Consider the following 26773-nt stretch of genomic DNA (forward strand, 5'->3'; position numbering starts at 1 on the left):
TTTTTGCTCGGATTTTTTTTTTTTTTTTTTTTGTAAAATGATTAATCAGACTAGACTCCGTGAACTTTGCCATTTCCCGTGTACTACTATTTAATTTTTATGCGACAATTCTTGACTTATCATTGAATATTGTTTTTATTGGTATAAATATTAATTGTGTTATCAGTAAATTAAAAGCTAACTAAATATTACTAGTATGTTATATGCATATACATATTCATGGATCTACAATCTGTCGATACCTGTAACTTGGCATTGCACAAGGTCATGTATTTCTCTGGCTATCGATGACTTCTTTACACTAAATCCATGGGATGTTGTATGTGTACGGATTGATAGTTTAGTCTTAGTTCCATGATTTTTTTATTAGTTGTTAGTGGCTTTGAACTAGCTGTCAGATAACTGCGAGTACTCTCAGATTTGTTCATTGTGTCTTTTTGTGTCGGGATGTATAAGTACCGGGCCACGTCCACTTGTATATTTGTCCATCTGATGAGTTAAGCCATTTTCAATTGATTTTTATAGTTCGTTCTTATGTTGTACTGTTATACCACTGTCCCAGGTTAAGGGGAGGGTTGGGATCCCGCTAACATGTTTAACCCCGCCACATTATTTATGTATGTGCCTGTGCCAAGTCAGGAACCTGTAATTCAGTGGTTGTCGTTTGTTTATGTGTTACATATTTGTTTTTCGTTCCTTTTTTACATAAATAAGGCCGTTAGTTTTCTTGTTTGAATTGTCTTATCGGGGCCTTTTATAGCTGACTATGCGGTATGGGCTTTGCTCATTGTTGAAGGCCGTACGGTGACCTATAGTTGTTAATGTCTGTGTCATTTTGGTCTTTTGTGGATAGTTGTCTCATTGGCAATAATACCACATCTTCTTTTTTATATTATAAAGATATTTTTCGCTGGAATTTACTGATTATCAAAGTCATGTGATTCGCTATGATGGAGTTGACCTGAAGTGCGTCGAATAAAACGTCTCTCAGTCATTTTGAAATTCAAATTACAGTAAACGTGACATTACGTAGGCTGAGGATGACAATCATGACACCTTCAAAGCGACACAGGATTTAACAAGAACATATTGACTTCTATTTCATTATTCCACCAACCAGAAAGTAATGCTCTATATAGACTATTACACTCTCATGAAAAAAAAGTTCCGCAGCAATATTATCTAACTACGGAAACATGTTTAACCCCAAACGCCCCAGCATTTTTTAAAATAATAAAGCTGAATAATGAAACCCAGTCAGTATAAGCTCTATATAGATTTAAAGTCGTGAGTACGAACCATTTGATTTGAGGAGACAGTCTCAGATATTTGAGAGAAAAAAAATTGTCTCTGATTTTTGCCTTAAACAAAAATTCTGGACGCAAAACAAAAATCTTGTTCACTTTTTTGCTATTAGAAACGAATATTCATAACAGAATTATTTAAGTTTTTGTTCAATAACTTGTGGAAGTATAAATTCCTCCTGTGTAAGCAAGAAAATAGCTACTATTTCACTTTGTCCATTCCCATCTACATTGATTATTAAATAGAGTGGCATTTTCAGATTATTTGTCTTATAAGTATAGCATCTACCAGTATTACTCTGTGGTAACTATCAAATCCATTCCTCATGTGTCATATTCAATTTTCAATGTCAGGTTTAAATATATGAGTAACAGTAACAAAAGTTTTTTTAAATATAAATTTTAATTTTGTAATGTAATCATTACTTAGTTCTTACATTTTGATTCCAGTGAAATATATTTTAAGGCAGTGGTTTAATACTGAATTGGTTTAATATCTGCAATTTTTGCAAAAGTGATGCAAATCACGCAAAATAAACAAGTGTTAGTTATGTTCATTTAATGTCTGCTGTGCCAGCACCTTTCTGGTGCCAGAATTTAAAGAAATTCACCGAAGACCAAGGCACTCAGATTTTGTAACGCTCGTAAAGCATGTGGTGTTGTTTGGTGTTACTTTTTGTTTCAAAGCTAATAGGATATCATATTTTTATTAAAAGTTTTAATCAAAATGTCGATGTTTGTTTAAAAGAAATATTTTTAGACTTCCTATAAAAGAAATAAAGTACTTGTATCAATTTTAATATTTAAGCTTTTTTTCAATTATTTAAAAAGGCAATGTTTTTAAAGACTTCTTATTAAACATTTAAAGGAATGAATATCAATTTTAATATGCACGTTTTCATGGTTTTGTATAAATGTTTAAAGAAATCATATTTGTTTAGAGATTTCTAATTGAAATGTATGTTTCTATATTTTTTCTATTCTTAATTTCTAGAGTTCCATCTTAATCTTAATTAAGACCGACAAAATAGCAAAACTCTATTTGATTTCCTATATAAATTGCTATTTTGCCGGAGTCGGCAAAATAGCCACTGCCATATTTTAATCAGAGCCGGCATGTTTTTCTATTTTCCCGGTGCCGGCGAGGCAAATTTGCTATTTTGGCAGTGCCGGTCAAATCATAGCCACTGCCCATGATAAATATATCTAAAATGTATTGCTTTTTGTTTTTCGTGGTTGTGTAACATAACGCTCTCAAGAGCTTATGTATGCATTATTCCATGAACCCCAATCAAAATAAATTGATTTTATTCGCATTACAGAGTAGATTATTAAAATATTTATGTAGGTTAATAATTGCATTTTCATGCTGTTGCGGGACCAATGAGCCCTAAAGTAGATACTACTTTAAATTGAAAGTACAACTGGTTTCCTAGGTAAAATGAAAGTAAAATACTGACTGGTATCCACTGGTGGTGAAGGCCATGTGTAAATCTGTTAAAACTTTTTGATTTATAGCGATTTTCTCTATTACCAACAGTCACACATTTTATACAACTAGAAGCATGTAAAGATAAAGACATTTGTTGTCCTCGGTACGAGAATTGAGCCTAATGAGTCTTTAAGTTATGTCCCATGCATGTCTTTCCTCTCAACATGCTGACCACATGCTATCCATACGAAGGTCGACAGTCGACTATCCATATAAATTTATATGGATAGTCGACCTTCGTATGGATAGAAACAAGTGACTGTGATACTGACAACAAAATTATGGCTTATTAAGTTATGTCAACAGCTCAAAGTCATTGACAGGTTTTCAACATGGGTATCCTGTCTTTAGTCAGTGGCGGATCCAGAGGGGGCGTAGAGGGCATACGCCCCCCCTTTGCTTGGACTTTTTTTTTTTAATTTGTAAAAATGATTAATCAGACCAAGACTTCGTGAAATTTGCCATTTCCCGTGTATTTTGTTTTTATGCGACAATTTTTAACTTATAACGATATTTTTCGCTTGTAGCTACTGTAATATACTATTGGTTACGTCAAAGTCATGTGATTCAAAACGGCGGAGTTAACCAGGGCGTCAAAAAAAAGTCATTCAGTCATTTTGAAATTCAGATTACAGGAATATTTGCTTATGCTGAGGATGACAAATATAACACCTTCAAAGCGACAAAGGAATTGAGCAAGAACATACTGACTTCTTTTTCATAATTCCACCAAACAGAAAGTAATATTCTATTACACTCTCGTGAAAGTTCCACAGCTGTCAGCAATATTATTTAAGAATTAAATGCTTCTTTTTGTAACTTTATTGGGGTGTAAAAGTGTTGACCGAAGTACATTTTGTATGAAGCCATACTAAAAATGTGTGCACGGTCAACGCTTTTACAACCCAATGAAGTTACAAAAAGAAGCATTCAATACTTATAATTATGTTTTTTTAAGCAAAGATCCACAGGCACTTGTCTCAGAAAAAAAATTCATATATACCTTAATATAACACAATATACTTAACTTGCATTTTAGAAAAATGTCAGGTGGTGACGAAGTTCCTTTATATGCCGCTTTATAGGCTGTCAACCCCACTAAAACTTGTTATATCGTAAATCTAAATTGATTTATCTTTACAATGTTGTATAACATGCCTACATTTGTTGTCGGAATCATCCGTAGCAATCCTACCAAAGTATGTCAATCGTAATAATTTTGCAAATCGCTGAAGAATTATACAAATTAAACCAAGGAGAATTGTCCATGTCCATTTTTTACTGACAACTCCCACATCAAATATATTAGTACTTAGCTTTAGCTTTCGATCTATCCAATCATTTTATGATAGACATTTAATGGGGAGAATACGGCATCAAAAATGTCCGACCCTTACACTTTAGAGCAACTATGAAATATACATGCCCAACTTTAGGAACCGTGTGAAAAGTGATGAACCTTAATCCAAGTTGTAACCATAGAGCATGATTCTACATACAAAATATTCTTTGTTTCCATAGGGACTCTAACTTGGGACGTCTGTTTTACAAGGCACCGCATAGAATTTCTCGTTGCATTGAAGACCTGTTGGTGACCTTCTGCTGTTGTCTTCTCTATGGTCGGGTTGTTGTCTCTTTGACACATTCCCCATTTCCATTCTCAATTTTATTACTTAAATGTGTACTTTGCTAGCTCAACTTATGGTTGATAAGAATCTACTATTAGTATTAATATCTTCATTTTACACTTCCCTACCTAAGTAACTCTTCTAGCAGTGATTTTTTTTTTTTATTGTATTGCACCAAATATAACAGAGAGTATGCTTCTACATTATGTGCATGTACATCCAAAATTGTCTTTGTCTCTACTGCCATTGGGACTTGAACCTGATACCTCTGTGTTACAAGGCAGCATATTAACCTACTGAGTTAAAGAAGTGCTTTGCTAGCTTAACCACTTTTGGCTTACCAGGCTGATAAGAATATAAGTATCTGCTTTTAGAAGTAAGGTAGTAAGATCCTGTCACAGTGAGAACTTTCAAATTATTATGATGTCTTGAAAGGCTATTTAATTTTTTTTCTGTGGTGTCTTCCTACAACAGCACATTCACCATCATTACATCTCAAAATTTAGAGAAGCATTATATAGATATAGGAAGATGTAATATGAGTGCCAATGAGACAACTCTCCATCCAAGTCTCAATTTATAAAAATAAACCATAATAGGTCAAGGTAGTCTTTAACACAGTCCTTGGCTCACACCGAACAGCAAGCTATAAAGTGCCCCAAAAAATTACTAGTGTAAAACCATTCAAAATAATTGTAACATACTATTTCTAATTTATTGTAATGCTGCAAAGATAATCAAATATATACAACTTTTTTTCTATTCTAAAAAACATGGAAAATGTACATGTGTCTTATAAAGATAATAAGATGTGTTACGATTGCCAATGATGTAACTTTCAACCAGAGACCAAATGATGTTGTTGTAAGCAATTTTTATAGTGTACTGTCATGACTGTACAGCCTTCAATAAATTATAATGACCAAACCCCATACCATACAATGCCATATGATAAGCTATGATGAAAGGTGTGGACCTGACAAAATATAAAACAATGCAAACAGATAAACAAAAATCTTGGTTTACTTTATAACAACAAATCCATTTATAATGCAAAAAAAACCCATTACAGACAACAACCAACTACAATCACAAAATAACATGCTCCTGACTTTGGACAATCACATTGAGAATATGGCAGATTGAACATCAATGAACATGTTGGTGGGGCCAAAAGCCTCCCACTTACCTAGAACATTGTAATATATATTAGCAATGGGAGATAATTTTAGTTTATTTCAGTCTAATTTTAGTCTTGATATTTTTAGAATACCTTAGATACAGTACTGGAGATTTAAAAGCAATGCTTTTGGCAAGAAGACTTTCAACATGTCCAATGCAATATGTTGGCGCTGCATCGGCTTGTAAAGGAAAAACTAAACAACTTGGCAGGTCAATTTTTATGACTAGAAATGTTTCGAATTTTATTCAGAAACCATTAATACACATAAATGCATTAAAACTTCCATGCATGGGAGGGACAATCAAACATGGTCAATCGTTCTCTACAAATACCATTCATTTCAAAGGAGAATCTCCAGGTAAAAAACGAAAAACTATTGAACAGGAACTTACAGCTTTAATGGACAAATGGGAGATGAAAAAAGCTGTTAATTTATTCCGTGAGAGCGTTGAGAATGGTGTTTTTCCTGATTTAAGTATAGTCCTAAATTTACTACAACAACTTGGTAACCTTGGCGATTACGATTGTTTGTTGTCACTACGAGAATTACTTATGGACAATAAGTTATGTTCCATAGATACTTTTTTCGGTTGTTTGCAAGAAGCATATTACTATAGCGGTAGATTGGATGAGGCAATTTTATTGCTGCGAATTCTTTATCATGATTTGAGAAATTTCAATGATGTCGATATTTTTTTTACTTTGATTGGTGTAATGCTTTTACAACACTTCCCACTTCGGTTTGAACTTATTGAAAGTTTTGCTCAAGACTGTCGCGACAAAGAATGGCCAGACCTTCTGCCAACAGCAGGCTTGTGGAAGTGTTTGGTTCTAACTAAAAATTTTGAAAAAGCTGAACAATTATTGGCTACACATAGTGGAATTAAACAGAATATAGCAGAAATGGTAAACCATATAGTTGAGAAGAAGAACAAAGTTGAGGTTGACAGACTTAGTGTGCTCAATTATTTGAAACAGTCTTCAATAATAACAAAAGAAAATCAAAGGATCTCTATCTATCTCCATTTGCTTAGAGAGTTAGGTAAGCATTAAACTTAGGTTCAAATAAAATAAATTTCACTTTTTGAGCTTGTAAATAACGATGGAAAGTATTGAACCTAGCATGTTAAAAGGACTCCCTGTCCCATCCCCTCCCCTTGAATTAGAAAATACATGAGCAAAACTCCATCAAAAGCAATTCAAAGATACATGAGAAATTTGGTATATGCTGATATGGCCCTACCACCTCATTATGTTTCATTGACTTTGAAACTTTTGCATAGTTTAAAACTATCAAACATTTGTGTTTAAAGGTAAGTTGAAAGTGAACAACTTATGATAATGCAATGGTATTTGGTATGCAGGTTTAAAACCATTGGTAATTTTCATTACCATTGAGGTTATTTGGCACAGCATGTTAAGGCCTGGTTCATTGACTTTGAATGTTTTGCACAATTAACATATTACATGTTCAGATATTGTCATTCAATCTAAACATTTGCATTTAACAATGTTTAATAGTACTTTCAAAATATCAACTATGCAAAACATGTCGCTGTGTCAGATTTTTTCTTCTTCAAATCTTGACTTCTAACTTAAGGTTAAAAAATGACCAACAATAAAATATTTTTTAAGCTTTTATGGCTTTCTGCCTATTATATATAATGCATCAACATGAAAATATTAAAAACAAATTGCCTTTCTCAAACACTCTTTTTACAATCAAAATCTGAATGCAGAGCCTATAAAAATCATTAATTGAGTCATCAGCTGGTCATGTGAATCCAAAAATTTGTGCATTAATGTTTTTGTAAAAAATTGTAAAAAGTACTAAGTATTAATGATTTATAGATTTCCATTAATACCAATTATAGTTATATATGTTTTGAGATTGTATATCATTTAAACAAAACAGATTTATTGAGTGGTTTCTTGAAATACTAACATTGACTAAGGGAGCTACCATTTAATTTTTATGGGGAGCTATGATGAAATTTGAAAAAAATAGGCAGGACAGGAGTTATGAGTAAAAAAAAAGGCAGGATGAACCACTTGCAAAAAAAAAAAAAGTCAGGACGACAATTTAGGTAAAAAAAAGTCAGGATAAACTAAAAAAAAAAGGCAGGACCGAACAGAGTGAAAAATAAAAAGGCAGGACAGAGATTACAGCTAAAAAAAATGCAGGACAAAATTTTTCCTCCTAGCCCCCCCCATAAAAATCAAATGGTAGCTCCCTAAGATCCACTGAACAAAGAATTTTTTAATCTGGAATAATTGTGAATTCTAGACAATTGATAAGAAATGTATGCTGAAAGCTAACCCATTTTAGAAGGGTAAGCCATGCATGCAGTTCAATGGTTCATACTGAAACATCAGTGAAAGTGAAACTAACCTTAGCATGCTAAGTGCATGGCTAGGGTAACCCTCTTTAGATTTCATCATACATTATATAATTTTCCAGAACTCAAAATGATTCTTTAATCGAATAAGTCAATTATATACATGTAAGACAGTTTGCAAATGCTATTACTTCTTTAACACAATATACAATCTGACTTACAAAGTACAAGTTTCCCAAAATTGTGAAAGTTTCACAGTGAAACATTTATATCTGTAGGTGCTCTCTAATATAAGGAGATGAGATGTGGTTTGATTACCAATGGACAACTATCTAAAAAAGTCCAAACCATGTAGATATCAGCTTTATTTTACATGTACATTTTGTAATACATGTTATAGGTCAGAGTATAGCCTTCAACAATGACAAAATGTAAAACAGTTCTGACAAACAAAAAAAACAGTCCGATTTATGACAAAACAAAATAATTTTAAAACAGAAAGTGTAGTGTTCCTGTGTTATTAATATTTCCATAATATCTTCTTTTATTCATAGATTTCTATTGCTAAAAAGATCCCTTAAAACTAATCAGAAAATGTTAAATAGTAAAAGAAGCAAATTAAAGGTCTCTGGCTAAATGATTGAAAGAAATTTGAAGTGGAATGTTTAAGTGCTATTTCAGACTGCATAAAATTTTATACAGAACTTACTTACTAGATATGCAGGTAAAACTGTGTTGGTATGCAAGTCTATTTAAACATGCTTAAACATGTTAAATATATGTGAAGCACAAAGTTGAGATATGATTTTTCTCTATGTGGAACATGTGGAACAATGAACAACTTTTTCAGTTTATTTATTATTAAGTGATTATAGTTACATGTATCAATCTTTATTTTTAGTTCAGGAGAAGAATTGGAGTGCAGTACTTGATTGCTTAAAAGAGGCAAAGGAAAGAAAGATAGTTTTACCTGTAGAGGAGGTGAAAGTGCTAAGAGTTAAAGCAGAACAAGTTTTATTTGATGATGATTTTGATAATTTTACCCTTATGCAGTGCATAGACAAGCTGAAAAAGTATAATAATAATTCTATAAAATCTAGCAAAAAGAAATCCTGACACTTGACTTATATACATTCCTCTCCTATTGAATGGCAAAATTAATACAAGGTAAATCTGAATGAAATAAAGATCCTTAAGTTAAATGCTTTTCCCACAACAATATGTAACCATTCTGTTTTTCTTTCTGTGTTATAATTATCACATGAAACAACAAGTTGTGACTTCATATTTTAGAAGTAAATGTAATTATTTAGCGAAACTTGAACGTGTTCATTGATGTTGAAAAGGTCTTTAGAATGTTAGAAGAGAGAGTAAAAGAGAGAATTAATGTCAGATCCATGTATTTGGAGTTCAAATGTGAACACAGGATCTATACTGTGGATTCATTTTATTTTCAGGGGTTTCAATTTTCGTGGATAGAGGAAAACTATCATTTTTTGGATATTTAATTTCGTTGTTTTGTCAAAGTCTCCATGCATTCCTTTAGAAAACTTGTAATTCGTTGAACATTTAAATTTGTGGTTCCACAGTACCCACGAATTCTATGAAAATTGGTATCCAAGGAATATTAATGAATCCGCAGTATTTTATGGTGGTACCTAACACTACAGGGAGATAACTCTGTAAAGTCAGCTAAACGTTTTGATAACGTTGTGTTGTAGCTTCTCAATGATCAAAATTGGTGTTTGTCAAATACTATATAACCAGTGTAATTTTTCTGACAAAACGGTTGGTTCAAAAATTTTTAGATTTTTATATTTTTGTTTAAGGGTCAAAGTAAATACTTTGTCAAAATTTTATGAAAATTAAACGAGCCAAATTAATTTTAGTGAAAGTGTTGGGTACCACCTTAATTGATTTTTTTGTAATATAACATACAAAGCAAAAGACTAAAATAGCAAAATGAAATTCAGTTTTTAATTTTTTATGCAGTTAAGCTGCATTATGCGAGCACCCTAGATTGGTGTTCTACCCAATAAATGCTGAAATACTTGCCATTGTCATTATCTAGCTTGCTACTATGTTATATATAACTAATTGAACACTTTTTTAATACTTTTTATTCTGGATTACAAAAAATATGACCAGAAAAACCTTAAATGATCGTCGATTTATCCAAAAGTTTTGAGGTTACACATAGGAAGTAGTGCTTATTAAGAATCCTTGTGTAGTTCATTATGACTTGTGCTTTTGGCCAAGATGTCAAAGAACAATTGTATGAAATATTTAATCGCCGAAAATCTCTTTAGACAAGCAGTTTAGATTTCCCAAATGGCAAGTCGTAGGAATATTGTTTGTCATCAATACGTAGTACAACTACGTCAGTAGTCTATTATATAATAAGTTCAACTGTTCATGCTGTTGGCGGCAATTTCAAATTAGAAAAAGAAATTTTCGTATCATTTCAATTTGGAGGCAGGTGTGCAAATTAGCGGTGGTCCGAGGTCCGCGACCTTCCACTTTTGCAAGCGGAATTTCGACTAGGATAGTTGCTTTCTAGCTACGCCCGACGTAGTCACCTTCCACTTGAAAGAAAATAAGAATTAACTTTGCAAACCTTTTCACCATGTTCACCAAAGTCTCCAATTGAACGAGCTAAAAACTTATTTTTATCATTATTATTCATGACAGCGATGTTCATTTTGTTCAACCGCTAGCTTTATACAGAAAATCGCCGACAAATATTGTATAAATTCGAGTAAAATCGTATCTGATTGACAAAAACAAGGATTTGTACTATACAAATCCTTGACAAAAACAACATTGTAAATACATAACAATGGCGGCCGTGAAGACAAAATTTTACAATATCGGATCCGATTCCGGAAGGGGATAAGGGTAATTCCTGGTTTGGCGATCAATTACAAAATAAATCCAAACAGGTGAAAAAATACATCTATGCATGGTAAATGAATATAAACACTAAAATTGTAAACCAAAAGATATATGTAAAAGAAAGAAAAAGCAGAAAAATATTTTATACAGAAACTCAAAATTCTTTTTGACAAATTTTAATTTAAAAATCCAATACAACGTGACAGCTGGGAATAGTATATCTAAGAATATACATGTTCATGTTCACAGTCTAAATCAGTCATAAATGATGATAATGCATGTGAGATGCTTTTAAAGTGTAAACATATTACTGCAATTTCGAAGGGTTATTTTTTTTATCTCAATTTTGAAGGGTCAATTAAAGTAGCTGAAAGTTTCTTTCTTTATTTTCACAAATAATGCAACTATATTATATATACCTGAATGTAAGTAAATCATAAGATATATAGGTGGCATCCTTTGGGCCACTCTACCCCCTCCTGTTTAATAACTTGGAAACGGTCGAGCTCCCCACCCCTAAACCATATGAGGGGCAGATCCAGGATTTTAGGTTAGGAGGGGCGCAAACATAAATTTTCTCCGAGCAGAGCGAGGCTAAAAAAATTTGAGGTAAAATTATCGGAATATTCTTTATTAAGCTGAGAACAACCCATGCTTTGCAAATTTAAGGGCGGTGCACGCCCGCCCCCCTCCGACTGAATCCGCCCCTGCATATATTCAAGTATAGGACAATATAATAAATAAAATGAAATATACCCCACCCCCTCCTGTTTGAGAACTTGGAAACGGTCGAGATCCACACCCCTTAACCATATATATTCATGTTTGTGACAATATGAAAAATCAATGAAATATATGAAGAGTCGCTGGGGGTCACCCAACCCTCCTGTTTTGTTTTAGAATTTAAAAATGGTCGAGATCCCCACCCCTAAACCATATATATTCATGTATGGGACAATATAACATCCCACCCCTTAACCATATATATTCATGTACGGGACAATATAACAATTCAAATGAAAGATAGGGGAGTCCCTTGGGTCACTGTACACCCTCCTGTTTGAGAACTTAGAAATGGTCAAGATCCTCACCCCTAAACCATATATACTCATGTATGGGACAATATAACAAATCAAATGAAATATAGGGGAAGTCCCTGTGGTCACCCCAACCCTCCTGTTTGAGAACTTGGAAACGGTCGAGATCCCCACACCAAAACAATATATATTCATATATGGGCCAATATAACTAATTAAATGAAATGTAGGGGAAGTCCATAGGGTCACCCTACCCCCAGTGGGGGATCCAGAAATTTTCATAAGTGGGGGCCCACTGACTGACCTAAGATCAAGATCCTCACCCCTAAATCATATATACTCATGTATGGGACAATATAACAAATCAAATGAAATATAGGGGGAGTCCCTGGGGTCACCCTACCCCTCCTGTTTGAGAACTTGGAAACCAATGAGATCCCCACCCCTAAACTTTATATATTTATGTATGGGACAATATAACAAATAAAATGAAATTTAGGGGAAGTCCCTAGGGTCACCCTGCCCCCAGTGGGGGATCCAGAAATTTTCATAAGTGGGGGCCCACTGACTGACCTAAGATGGGCCCGCTCCCAGATACGCTTCAGTGATTCCCTATATAAGCAACCAATTCTTTTCCTAAAAAGGGGGGGGCACCCCCCCCCCCCTAAATCCTCTGCCTACCCCTACCTGTTTAAGAACTTGAAAACCGTTGAGATCACCACCCCTAAATTAAATATATTCATATGTACGGGACAAAATAAGAAATCATTTACATTTACTATGGGCAAGTCGGTAAGACCTCACATTTGATCCCTGTTGTGAACATTTTTCTGATTCGTGTCTCATAACTTTTGTACTATAGAACACAAATTCAGTTTTCTTTCCAGGGAAACTAGTCCATTCATACTATTACATGTTCATACTAAGTCAACTTGAACTTCTAGCATTCAAATAAAACCAAGGTTAACTACCAAGTAGAACAACTGCACTCATTGGGAACTTGTACCACTGCAGACTCACCATAAAAAAATATACATTGCTATATGCATTGCTTTTGAAACCTTGATAGCATATAAATTATTTGCCTTAATAAATAAATCATTAGATAAACATAAATGTACTATATATGAATGTTTAATGTTGAGTCAACTTTGCCACAGCTTTCATAATTACGGTTGTCTTGGTTTTTGGTTAACTGCCTTCAGCGCTTACAGCGCTTTGATTTATAATTTGTATAAGAGTATATAAGCCATTTTATCAAGAGTTTTATATCTATTTGTAATTTTCAGCACTTTTTTAGAATTCTTTTTTAGCTACAGTGTAGTAAGATATTTATACCTTAATGTTTGAAACATACCAGTTGTTTTGCTTGTTAAAAAGATCACCATTGAATATACATGCTATACATACATTTGTATTGTAGATTTAGTAATTAAAAATATTTATTGTATTGTGTGTTGAAGTATGGTTTCAGATTTAAGCAAACAACATGAATTTGCATCTGCATATATGTAATTGTACAAATACAAAAGGAATAAGGATTTATGTACTTATTTGCAGTATGAAATGAGATGTGTATATATGTCTCTGGTATGTCCTATGATATATAATTTATATAGAAAATTACATAGTAAACACATCCACACCTACATTTCTTGAAATTCATATCAGAGGTTTATATTGTCAAGGTCTTAGACTTGTTCGATGTTCGGCGCTATTGAACTATTTTAACAGAACAGAAATAACAATTATATCCAAAATTGTATTCTGAGTGCTCTTACACCTATATTTGTTGTAGGATATTTATGAAAAAAAGAGCACACAAAGATAATATTGGATTTATTAGTTTTTGCTGTTGGACAATAAAAATATATGCTTCCACAAGGGACTTTATAACAATGTTCTTGTATGATGTTAGTCTTTCTAGTCATTCACATTTCAAAACAAAGTATAAGTTATGTAGCAACTAAATACATGTACACACAAAATATAAGTTATGTAGCAAGTGCATACACACAAAATACTAGCTATGTCAAAAGTATGTACACAGATTAATATTCACACACAAATACACAACTCCGTGAATATGCACATGAGGCATCCATCCACATATCACCAAGTGATGTAGCTTTGATGACAATACACCCTTGATTTCCTGATTCTGGTTGTCCAGGGTACCAGTTGAAATATGACATACTGGTGCCATCTTCTAATTCCCAACTCCCATCTGGTTGCTCTTCTCCTGCTATGCAAACCCTTACATGGGGTCTGATGGCTGAAAATGAAAGTGAAAAATTTAAATATTATGATATTTCAAAGCTCAGCATGAGTAAACAAGAAATTTTTATGTAGCAATAGAGAAAAATAGATTCAATAACACAATTTATCTCTATTTTAAAATATTATGCAATTTTGCTGTTCAGATAAGACCATCTTGGTTTCATTGCTTTTGCATGATGGGTGCAACATGTGGAGCAGAATCTGTTTACTCTTCAGGTGCGCATGTGATCACCCACAGTGTTTGTGTTAGTCATTTTTTTGTTTTCTATGTTGTGTTTTGTGTTTTTTTATTTGTCTTTTTCTTTTTGCCATGGCATTGCCAGCTTGTATTCTATTTATGAGTTTGAATATCTGTGGTATCTTTCGCCTTGCCTATAAATGATCTATGCGTATGTCTTTCCAAACTATTTTGCATAGCATAACTATGAATGTTATTTTGCAATTGTGGTGTGTATTTATATTTTACAAGATACATAGTTGTTATATTATGATCATTTATAGTTAATTTCTACATGTTCTATTTGATTGATTCATATGCTGTATCATATAAATGGATAGTGCATGTACTGTCTAAAGTAATACTCATGACTGTTTTCAAGGAAAAGATTTCTTAAGGTGGCACCCAACACTTTCATTTAAATTTATTTGGCTCGTTTAATTTCCATAAAATTTTGACAAAGTATTTACTTTGACCCTTTAACCAAAATATATAAAAATTTCATAAATTTTGAACCAACCAATTTATCAGAAAAAATACACTGGTTATATAGCAGTTTGACAAACACCAATTTTGATCATTGAGAAGCTTAATATTCCCTTTACAACACTATGTATTAAAACATTTAGCTGATTTTACAGAGTTATCTCCCTATAGTGTTAGGTACCACCTTAGATCAACCTATTTCTTCAAATTGTGTTTATACCCTTTGCCCCCAGTCCGGCCTGTAGTCATGATTGTAACAGCCATTCTTTCTTAGACCAAATGACCCTCCATATGTTTTAGAACTGCCCAGCAGGGTAGCCAATCTTGAAATTTATGGTCTATAAACTCTTTTCCAGATGTGTTGGTATGAAAATACGACAACCTTAATATACCCTTCTTTGTGTTAAAAATCGGAAAACTTTTAAAAGTAGTCAAACTCAGGATAGGAGGGGAGTCATTTGATTGCCACTGCATTAATGTTAAGATCTGTAGGTATTTACTATCATCATAAATGCATGAACAAAATCTTATCTGTAAAAACTGGGTCACTCTTTTGTTGGAAATCTGTAAAAACGGACATTTTGATAGCCTGACATGGCTTGCCATTGAAAAATTCCCAGCAATCGAGTCACAGTTTTAATTAATTCCAGTCAGCATTGATAGGTTGTTGTAACTGGAAATTTGGAACAACATTTTAAAGTCTCCAATTTGGTTGTAATGTGTCTTGAGTGAATTCATGTTTTCCTTTTCTTGATGTTTACTACAAAATGTATATGTTAGACTTGATGGACACAGTGGTCTAGCCTTAGATTTTAGGTAAAGTAGAACATTAATGCAATCAAAGTCCCCAGGGACTTGCTTGATAGATATAATTCCGATGTAGATCTAATCACTACTTTTGAGAGAACATAAACATAGTACACTGAAGTTAACATTCTTTACATCGTATACATAAACGTGCATGCTATGTTAACCTTCAGTGCTGACAAGCACTTTGATTACTAATTCGCTTAACGGTAATATTAGCGGGGAGATTTTTTGACACATTTTACTAATGCTCACCTAGAAATTCTTTAAAGTAATTGTTCATCCCAACTGAGGAAACAGCAGCAAGTTCTCCACCTCTTGATGAACAGAATGTTTTGATCCGTCTGAAATCTATTGGATCACTTTCATGTATGCTGTAGCAAAATTTAAGTTGCCTGTAGTAGATATGTTCTGCAGGACAGGTGACTGTAGCTGTAAGTATCATGACAAAAATTGATTAAATATATAAAAAGAAAATGTGGTATGAGTGCCAATGAGAAAAATCTCCATCCAAGTCACAATTTATAAAAGTAAACCACTTTAGGTCAAAGTACAGTCTTCAACACGGAGCCTTGGCTCAGACCGAACAGCAAGCTATATATATATAATTAAAGTGCCCCAAAAATTATTAGTGTAAAACCATTCAAACGGGATAACAAACTGTCTAATCTATATAAAAACAAGAACCACTCATGAACCACACAAACAAACGACTACTACGGAACATCAGATTTAGGCATGGTTAAGCTAAATACAATGTAAAACATAATAATGTTGTTTTAAAGAACCAGGATTCGCCATTGCTAACATATGACATTGAATTTTAACTGGATAATAAAATATCGAAAAGGTTGAAGTTGGGTTCTTAACATGAATCGATTTCAATAGCCCTAATTCTAAATTTAAAACAAACTTATTAAGAGTACAAGCTCCAAAAAAAAAAGTCATATATCTAATGAAGCGCAAGTAAGGTCTACAGTCCCCCAAGACGCCAATCACCATAAAAACGGATCAAAAGTATTTGGTAGAACCAAAATTATACACATTCTACAATCATGTCATTTTACATTAATTTCAATGGAAGTGTTGCAATACTTTTTTCCAGGTGTATAGATGCCAAGTCTAAACGAGATACTGTATTAATTATGTTATTTTTTTTTTCTTTCTGATATATAAATACTTACCACTTGTTGCCACAAAATATTTCCAATACACGCCAGTGCCACTCGGAGGTTCATTTGAATAAAATCGGTTAGAATGCAAAACACACTCGCCTGTATCCAAGTTGTAAAAGAAAGAAACACAAAGATCGTTATTATTGCAATTCATTGTACATTCATTAAGTGAAGGTGCAGGAGTATTTTCCAATGAAGCTGAATATTCAAAAAATCCATTGAAGTCTGATACCAGTACTGCTTTTAATATATTTGTTCTTGGTGTTTTCAAAGAAACACCTTTTAACGCAGTTAACAGAAGAAATTGAAGAAAAATTACAGTTTCCATATCAGATTTATATATCCGCCGGCAACAATTATTAAAATTAGTTATTAACTGTAAATGAGTATGAGGGTCTGGATGGAAATTCAGTACAGAATAGAGAATATTTATAACAACAACTAAAAATTAATTTAGAAAAAAATGAGCCAAAAATTAAATGTGAAAAATAACAGAATTATCAACAATTACAGAAATTGTTGATGTAGGATGCAGAGAATATAGAAATACTACTACGGGGGTATTTAACGACCTTAATTGGTTACGAATGCCCTCGCATGGTCGGAATAAAGAATAATTTATTTCAGAATAAGAATTACAATGAAAATCATTGTTTCTAAATATTAAAAAAAAAAAACACACACACAAAGTAAAGGACCCCCATCCAGAGCCACTGGTATTAGAATTCTAACAGAAATTCGATACTCACTTTAGAAATATATGTTTTGAATCCGTGATGTAAACAATAGAGAAAAAAACATAATTAACTACTATCAATCATTTTGCCTTTGTTACATGTTTGGTAAAAAAATAGTTGCTAAGTTACTAGAAAACAATGCCAAAATTTAATGATAAACATTTATAAGTTCACGGCCGACACTCGGCTAACCGACAGATTGGTCGGTTAATCTGTATTGAGTATGCGGCTATATCGGCGGTTGGTCTGTTAATCGGGTTTGCTAAAGTCTGTTAATCAGGTGTTATCGAGAAAATCATTGAAAGTTCAGCATGTTTCATTGTATAACTTTCTAAATACATTTTTATCATAAAAAGTATTCATGTCTAACAAAACAATTCAATGTACTGAATTAAGTAGTGTAATTATTATTTTTCTAGCTTCGATGTTCGATCTATAAAATGAAAAGGCGGGTTACTTATCAATAAATTTATACACATTTTACACATATAAAATGTACACAAAATGACACATTGGTTAAATTTACTTGCATTCAATGTTTTGAACATCGAAAAAGGAAAGGCATTATGTTTGATAACCATATTGATATCATTGTGTGAAAAATCTACATGAAAATCTGTATTTTGGTGACATAAATCAATCTTTATTTAAAACCTGGTCTGTTAATGGGTCGGATGTATAAAACCCGGTCTGTTAATTGGTCTGTTAAGAGCTATGAACGGCAATAAAAGTATAATTTTATTGCTATATGGGGTGTTATCGGATCAAATGAGTAGGCTCAAAACGAGCGGCTAAAATATACGAAAACAACACATGAGCAATGAAACATAACATATACGGAAACAACACATGAAATTGAAAATTGATAAAAATGGTTTCAAAAAGTGTAATATTAAAGTAATATTAATTTCATCCAAGAATGATCGCATATATCATGTTGATTCTGTTTAATTGTCATGAATCTACATCTACATTGGTAACCAGTATATAAATCAGAGATAAACGTCGTAATGTAACTAAACATCAGGAAGTAAAATATATTGGGATGACAAAATATGAAAAATAAAGAAAGAATAATGAGTAAGATAAATAAAATGCAGAAAAAAATGACATACCGTAACAATTTAAAGAATACAGAAATAAACAATACCCCCAATCCGGACCCTCGTGGTATACACGAGAATCTGGATGGAAACGCAGACTATAGAATAATACATAAAGACAGTAGAGAATGATACATTGCTAAAAACGAGAGAAAAATAATACTTGTTTAAGAATACACACATGAAACTCCGATGGCTGTTGAAACAGTAACGGATTGCGATGTACTTATATTGGTGACAAATACTAGAAGTTTACATTCGGACAACTATAGTGGCAGGTTAATGCCATTTTGCGTTTTAGCGCTTTAGCGTTTTCGCCTTACATATTCCATATGGCGAAAACGCGAAATTGCGAAGTCGAAAACGCGAAAACGCGAAACCGATTTTTCGTTATCGACTTCGCGTTTTCACGTTTTCGATTTGGCTATTTCGCCTTTTCATTTCGCGTTTTCGCCCTATAGAATATGAAAGGCGAAATCGCGAAAACGCGAAATGGACTTCACCGGCCACCATAGACAACTGTAGTTCTCCTCTGCACTTATGTAGAAAGGAACTAAACGGAATAAAATGAATTGAAACTTAAAATAACCAAATGTAGCTGCATTCGCTCCTTTCCGTTTACTTCTTTAAGAGTGATTTGTAAACAACATATAATTAAGTAATAGAAGAAAAGAACCAATTGGATGATGCTGACAAATTAGGGTTTAACGTCCAGTGACACATATATAGATTCTTACACTGCAACAAGTGTAAATATTTCTCCACTCGAGACAGTTAAATTTTATTATTTAAAGCGCGAGGCTTGCCGAGCTCTTTAAATAATAAAATAGTGGAGAAATATCATAATACATGAGTTATAGTGTCGGAATCTGTTTCTCTAATGCTTTTTTATCGTTCTTTTTTCATAGATTTTCAAAAACTTGTGCTCTTTATATGCGACGTCATTAGGCATTGTCGCTATTTTTCATGACGTCACAATAGGAAAATTCAGAAGAAAACGTGACAAAACATTTAGACGTCATAATCAAATTTCGACTAATCATATGCCGAGAACAGATTTTTCACTAGTGAGGAGAAATATTTTTCTCACACCGGTCAGGAAATGTAAAAATAGTACAAAAATTAGAGAAATCATGTTCATATGTGAACGAGAATACGTTATATGTAACCTGTGTTGTATTAGAAAGCTACTTTCAGTCGGAACTGAGAACGTGTTACTTCGAACAGACACAAAAATTTAGGCTGACTGGAAACGTCAATAAAAAATTTATGCATATTCCAGAGGCCAATCCATATCACGCTATATTGAAGTGACACCCTTCAATAAAATGCAAAGAAGTCAAAATAAAAATGCTCTTTCTAGGATACTGTGGCACCGTATTGTCATTTTTGTTTACTCAGGAACATCTCCTTCTTAAATTTTTCAAGGGGATTAATATAAAGGTAGCAAAATTATTGTCGTGGCTAAATAACTCTTAACTGACACAATTTCAATTGTCCGACCCATTAACAGACGTTATTCCCATAATTTTCACTAAAACGTCGTATTATTCACGTTATTTTACAATTATGAAATATTTACTAATGTCAATTTATTTTTTAGAACCACAGTACTATTTTTTGTCCTTTAAATGATATCTGAATTTGTTTGTTTCGCCTTTATTACAAAAATTTGCTATGCGTATAAGCATAAAAACTACATAATTGCGCGACGCCTTTTAGTTTTACTGAAAACTGCGCAGACTAAGAAATGTTTTTACAAGTGCAAAATCTTCTATGATAGATATCATTTTGTCAGACACTTTTCTTTTTTTGAATTGGTTCTTATAACATGCCAAAAAATCTGTATATTTAACAGAGTTTAACATTAAATTAAGCGTTTAATTTTAACAGACGTATAACCAACCCGATTAACAGACCAATCGCCCATATAGCCGCATACTCAATATAGATTAACCGACCAATCTCTCGGTTAGCCGAGTGTTGGCCGTGAAGTTGCATTTCAAATTTATTTTCAACTGCATGTGTACTGGTTGTGTTTAGTATGCATCGTTTTTGTTATATTTTAGTTAATATAACAATACTCTTAACAATACAAAATTAATGTAGTTTTTGTGGCATCAATACAAGTTTGAATAAGTTCTTCTCGTTTTTTTTCAATAAATTTACAAGTCCGTTGATTTTCTTGTTTGAATGGTTTTATACTTATCATTGTTGTGGCCCTTTATAAATAGCTTGCTATTCGCCGTGAGTCAAGGCTCCGTGTATAAGGTCGTACTTTGACCTATCATGAATAATTTACTTTTACAAATTGTGACTAAGATGGAGGTCTCATACCATACCTGCTTATAGCTAGTATAGATTATAATAAAATGACATTATATAGGTCATTATGTGTCAAACCTTTTTTTGGTTGTATTGATGGGTTTTTCTCGTTCACTTTTTCTCCATAACTTTTTTTACTATACATGTCGAAAACCTTATAGAATAATGACATAATTAAAGACTTCAGCAACAAGAACTTATCCGTTATCTGAGAGACAGATATTCCATAACGGTAACCAATTATAGAGTAAACTAATCGAAGAATTTAATTATCGAAATAATTTACTGATACATGTTCTTAAGAAAAAAAAAACCCGCATATCAAACTACATGTATAATATTGATCATTTGACTGAATATTGAAATTGTGACTTATCGTGTTAATTTACAAATTGTAATGAATATCATTCAGTAATGAAACTATATGTTTTAAATGTATGGTTAATATTTCAACGTAAAACACAAGAAATCCATTTCCATTACGACAACTATCATGTATTGCACTCGCCCAATGATAATTGTTTATTATTTTCTCTCTCCCTTTTAACAGACTACACTTTCTTTATTTGCTAGATCAATTTATTGCTATTTTTCACAAGTTTTTTTTTATGTTACACAAATATTCAATTTTATAAAGGTAAATGCTAAGCTTATAATGAAGATATTATATGTAACGATATATGCATGGTTCAACAGAAAGTCAGAATAATATAAAATAAGGAATATCATTGGTAATTACACATGAATTAGACAACCAGTGGCGGATCAAGGGGACCCATTTGTCATACATTTCTTTTGTATGGGGACATATGGTTGGTATCCCCCTTTATCCTAGGTAGCAACCCCTTTTAAAAACTATTGAATCCGCCTCTGACAACTAACCAAAAGAGTCCATATGACGAAAATTTAAGTATGCATGTAATATAGGTAACGGTCCAACCTTCAACTATGAGCAAAGCTAATGCCATATAGAAATAAACTGTTAACACAGAGATGTGTCTCGCATGTATCTAATGAAAATTGTAGTAATTTTACATATAAAATATGCAAATTTCAAAGTCAATGAACACTATCATAAAACCATGCGAAAGTTTCATAGTAAATAATCATGACCGAGGAGGCAGTGCCAATTGCAAATGCTTTTATAACTGCATCATGGTCTTCATGACGAATAACGGTAAAAATTCTTGCTAGCTAAACATGCTAAACTCTTACTTGTATGACAATTCCAAAATATTAATAACGATGTGTGAACAAAACAAACAGACATAATAGGTAAAAATGTCAAAAATAGGGGAACAGCAGTCAATATTGTGTTATTATCTTAATCACAATAAAAACCAACAGATATATAAACAAACATTTACCATGGCACATAACGGGATGTATAAGTACAGAGCCACGTCACATGGAAGAAAGAAACACAAAAAGGCACACAGACAAAGCACATTAGCAAAAAAACGAAAAACTAGAAACTAGAAAACTATAAGTACAGAGCCACGTTGATTGAATGACCACTGAATAACATGCTCCTGACTTGCGACAGACACATACATAATGTGGCGTGGTTAAAATAGTTTGAAGGCGACCTTCTAAAATTGTCCAGTTATAAATTTTGAAATAATGAAGAATCTTTGGTTTTAGCTCCAGCGGGCAAAGTTAGCCTTAAATGGATTTGGGTATTTTAAAAAAAAAAATTGTAACGAAGCTCTTCAAATGCGTTTCCGATCGGTTCTCATTCAGCATACTTTTGGGTCTAAAATAATCGGCTTTGAGCGTTCCCGATGAAGGTAAATCCAGAAAAAAGCTATCATATAATAGCCATAAAATTACGTTACAATTTGAGTATGAGAATTCTATAACTAATACGTACAGTAATTTTTATTACAGACTTTAAAGTTTGAAAGGTGTCTTAAGGGGTCAAGTAACAAACATTGCATACACGAAGACAACAAACTGAAACAGTTACCTAATAAGAGAGCCATAGTAAAGTGGATTGACATATACAAAGGATTGAAAATTTTAATCGGAGTTAAATTAATGGTAAAGCTGTAGTGGGTAGATATGACATATTTTCTTTCAACTGGTCACCTACGTATAAGATGCATTAGATATGTGTTTGTTATAAGCATGAACTATTTAGCGACCAGGCATCAAGCCAATACCAACTTTTAAGAATTGAATTCATCATCCAAATTTCAACCAAAAAAACTTAATAGGGGACCAGGGGTCTTATGTACATAACAATAAACAAAAAGGCAAACACTATTTTTATTTATGTAAATACACGATAGTGCTATGGAACTATTTTTAACGTACTAGCCCATAGAAAGACACGTTACGAAACTGAAGACATACTATCTGATTCCTAGCTTACCAATTTTTATTCTTTTTAAGAAAAGAACTATTGAAGAGCTTTCTGCGTTCTTGTCAGCTGACAAAGCAGGCAACAATAATCTGTCGTTTGACGTTAGTACTATACTGAGAAACTCAAAACTAAAACACAATTTCATGCACGATAACTGGCACAGATGACTCCTATTATCAATAAACGTATCATAGATACCAGGACTAAATTTTGCATATACGCCAGACGCGCGTTTAGTCTACAAAAGACTCATCAGTGACGCTCAAATCACAAAAAGTTAAAATATATAATACATGAGCATTTTTTCAACATAGAAAACCTAAAGAGGAAACTGTACATCATAAAGTTCGTTGTATGTATTGACTTCCAAATTACACACGAATCTAAGGCTAATCTGTGAAGAAAACACATAATTATATTATAAAATTATATTTTGTTTCAAAAAAATCTTACGACCTCTCTTTTCGGAAATTTGTCATTAGATAAATAAACTATCCATGGCTGTAAAAGATGAAAACAAACCTCATAAAGTTGAATATAAAGTTTTATTCTTTTTAGATGCCAAAAAAAATGTTTTTTTTTTAATTTTTTTTATTATTATTCATTTCCGTGATCACATCATATACTGTATATTATGTACAAATATTTCACCCGAAAATGAGAATTATTGTATAAACACAAAATTAAAGAATATCACGAAAAATAATGAAAATGATACCTACTATATTGTATGTGTCTGGATTAACATTCATGATAAACGATCAAAGCAAAATATTTGAAACATGTGAAAGTCAAGGATGTATAAGAACCAAAACACGTGGAAAGCTACACAATCAAAAAGGACCAACAATAATAGCCAAATGCAGTTAGTGATTTCAAAAGGCGACGAAATGCATGCCGCGTTTAGTTTTAATTAAGTACAAACAAAGGGACATCTTGACTTGTTGTCTATTGTAATAATTGCAGGAAGAGAAATCCTACCATCCTTTGTGACGTAGTATCTCCATGCCGCCCCTGAACCACTTGGTACCGGAAACAACGATGAGTCGAACTGTTAATTATGTATTATGCACTATTTCGAGTCAACGTTGTAGAAAACAGAAAGGCATTCTACTTTAGAGCCGCAATCTCTAAATTTTGCTTAAAAAACCACAGTCTCATCTGTCAAACATTGTCAAAGAAAGTGTTGTAAAAAACTTGAAAATTCCCCAAAATACTTTGAAAGTTTTACTTAGGTTTTCCATAGTTTACTAGAGTTGATGGCCATTCAAATGAATAGAAATGTACTTCTAGGTATACTATACAAACGTCACTATATACATTAGAGCAATATGTTATATATATGTCATTAAGCTTTGTTTATTTTTCAAAAGTTTATCGATATACATGTAGATGAATTCAAAGACTTTTGAAAGACGAAATTTTAACAGAAAACACATTGAAAACAGATATTTGTATTGCATGATAAAGGCTCATAACGGAATTTGAATTAAAACAGTAGGCAGAAGTATTTACATATTTATTATTTAATAGAAACTTTATTGAGTCGTAACCATTATATAAGCATATTTTAAAGTTTTCTGAAAAAGGTGTTCAAGACATTTATTTGAATTATCAAAATCTGATTATGAAATGTTAATTAAACGCAAGTCTCAACTACATTTCATCAGTTAGCATTGCGTATACATTTACCATGTTTACACGGGTATTCGAATACACAATGTTAATGGTCTGCTTTTATTTACTGATTGTTTTCCCGTTCCAAAACATACTACAAAAGTCGTTTACATTTGAATTGTATTGTCTTGAAAATGCATAACTTATTTGACATAGGCCATACAAAAAAAAAAAAAAAAAAAAACCCAAAAAACTGCTAGTTCCTTTCGTTAATTCTGTGGTGACATGACATTTTCTACCCTGAGTATTCCCCGACGATTAATTCACATTTGGGTATACATCATCGTCCTTTATTTATCGAGGACCTTATCTTTACAGCCGAAGATTTGTTCTAACCCCTATTCAGTAGAAAAAAAATGGAATAAGCGCCATTTAAAAGTAAATTAATGTTAATATTTTGGTTTGTCTATCACACAGCCTGAGTGGTTCTTAGAAAAAGATTGGTCAATTTATATATATTTTTAACCGGATTTTTGTGACAAAAATGTCGGTTATTGATATGGGGATGTACGGCGGTTGGGCGGTCGGGCGGGCGGCAACCGAATGTTGTCCGTGCATTTACTCATGAACCGTTCAACCAAAGCTTTTCAAATTTTAATATGTTGTTACAGACAACAAAATGAAGGTCAAGTTCAATAATGACGATTTTGACTTTTACCGTTCAGGAGTTATGGTTCTTGAAAGATTGAAAAATGGCATTTCCAGTCGTGTCCGTGCAATTACGCATGAATTGTTCAACCAAAGCTTCCCAAATTTTAATATGTTGTTACTGATGACAAAAGGAAGGTCAAGTTCAATAATGACGATTTTGACTTTTACCGTTCAGGAGTTATGGTTCTTGAAAGATTGAAAAATGACATTTCCAGTCGTGTCCGTGCAATTGCGCATGAACTGTTCGACCAAAGCTTACCAAATTTTAATATGTTGTTACTGATGACAAAATGGAGGTCAAGTTCAAAAATGACGACTTTGACTTTTACCGTTCAGGAGTTATGGTTCTTGAAAGATTGAAAAATGGCATTTCCAGTCGTGTCCGTGCAATTACGCATGAACTGTTCAACCAAAGCTTCCCAAATTTTAATATGTTGTTACTGATGACAAAATGGAGGTCAAGTTTAATAATGACGATTTTGACCTTTACCGTTCATGAGTTATAGTTCTTGAAAGATTGAAAGATGGCTTTCCCAGTCGTGTACGTGCATTTACGCATGAACTGTTCAACCAAAGCTTCCCAAATTTTAATATGTTGTTACTGATGACTAAATGGAGGTCAAGTTCAATAATGACGATTTTGACTTTTACCGTTCAGGAGTTATCGTTCTTGAAAGATTGAAAAATGGCTTTTCCAGTCTTGTCCGTGCATTTACGCATGAACCTTTCAACCGAAGCTTTTCAAATTTTAATATGTTGATACTGATGACAAAATGGAGGTCAAATTTGATATTGACGATTTTCACTTTCACCGTTCATCAGTTATGGTTCTTGTGATATTGGCAGGATACAAATAAATGTTAATAAATCCGGTTTGCTGTCGTTGTGACAGCCTCTTGTTTTTATGTAGAATCGTAGAATCATTTTCAAAATATATTCAAATTACTCAGTATGTCAGTTGCATGTGTACACATTTGAGATTACGCACGGCCCAATATGGCGGATGACAGTATCGGTAACATTTTACATTTCCTAAATACTTTCGATCAAAAGCATGGCTGGTAAATAA

The 26773-nt window shown here is 32.8% G+C and overlaps 1 protein-coding gene and 1 long non-coding RNA gene across 2 annotated transcripts; one reads left to right on the forward strand and one right to left on the reverse strand.

The window, feature by feature from the left end:
- The first annotated feature begins 2744 nt into the window (after positions 1-2744).
- Positions 2745-13328, forward strand: LOC143080055 (uncharacterized). The gene is made up of 3 exons (XM_076255715.1): positions 2745-2899; positions 5693-6649; positions 8848-13328. The coding sequence occupies exons 2-3, from the start codon at positions 5728-5730 to the stop codon at positions 9060-9062; spliced, it is 1137 nt and encodes a 378-aa protein (XP_076111830.1). The 5' UTR covers positions 2745-2899; positions 5693-5727; the 3' UTR covers positions 9063-13328.
- LOC143080056 (uncharacterized) lies at positions 13101-17124 on the reverse strand. The gene is made up of 3 exons (XR_012979610.1): positions 16853-17124; positions 15924-16100; positions 13101-14153 (listed from the first exon to the last, which is right to left on the reverse strand). It is a non-coding gene; the product is annotated as an uncharacterized LOC143080056 (long non-coding RNA).
- Positions 17125-26773: the final 9649 nt, after the last annotated feature.

This window comes from Mytilus galloprovincialis, chromosome 6, assembly GCF_965363235.1.
Source record: "Mytilus galloprovincialis chromosome 6, xbMytGall1.hap1.1, whole genome shotgun sequence".
Taxonomy (NCBI): Eukaryota; Metazoa; Mollusca; class Bivalvia; order Mytilida; family Mytilidae; genus Mytilus; species Mytilus galloprovincialis.

Excerpts from the sequence above, each read along its gene's own strand:
- LOC143080055 (XM_076255715.1), top strand. The coding sequence starts at position 5,728 with ATGCTTTTGGCAAGAAGACTTTCAACATGTCCAATGCAATATGTTGGC. Across the intron at positions 6,650-8,847 it reads CCATTTGCTTAGAGAGTTAG|TTCAGGAGAAGAATTGGAGT; the intron begins GTAAGCATTAAA and ends CTTTATTTTTAG.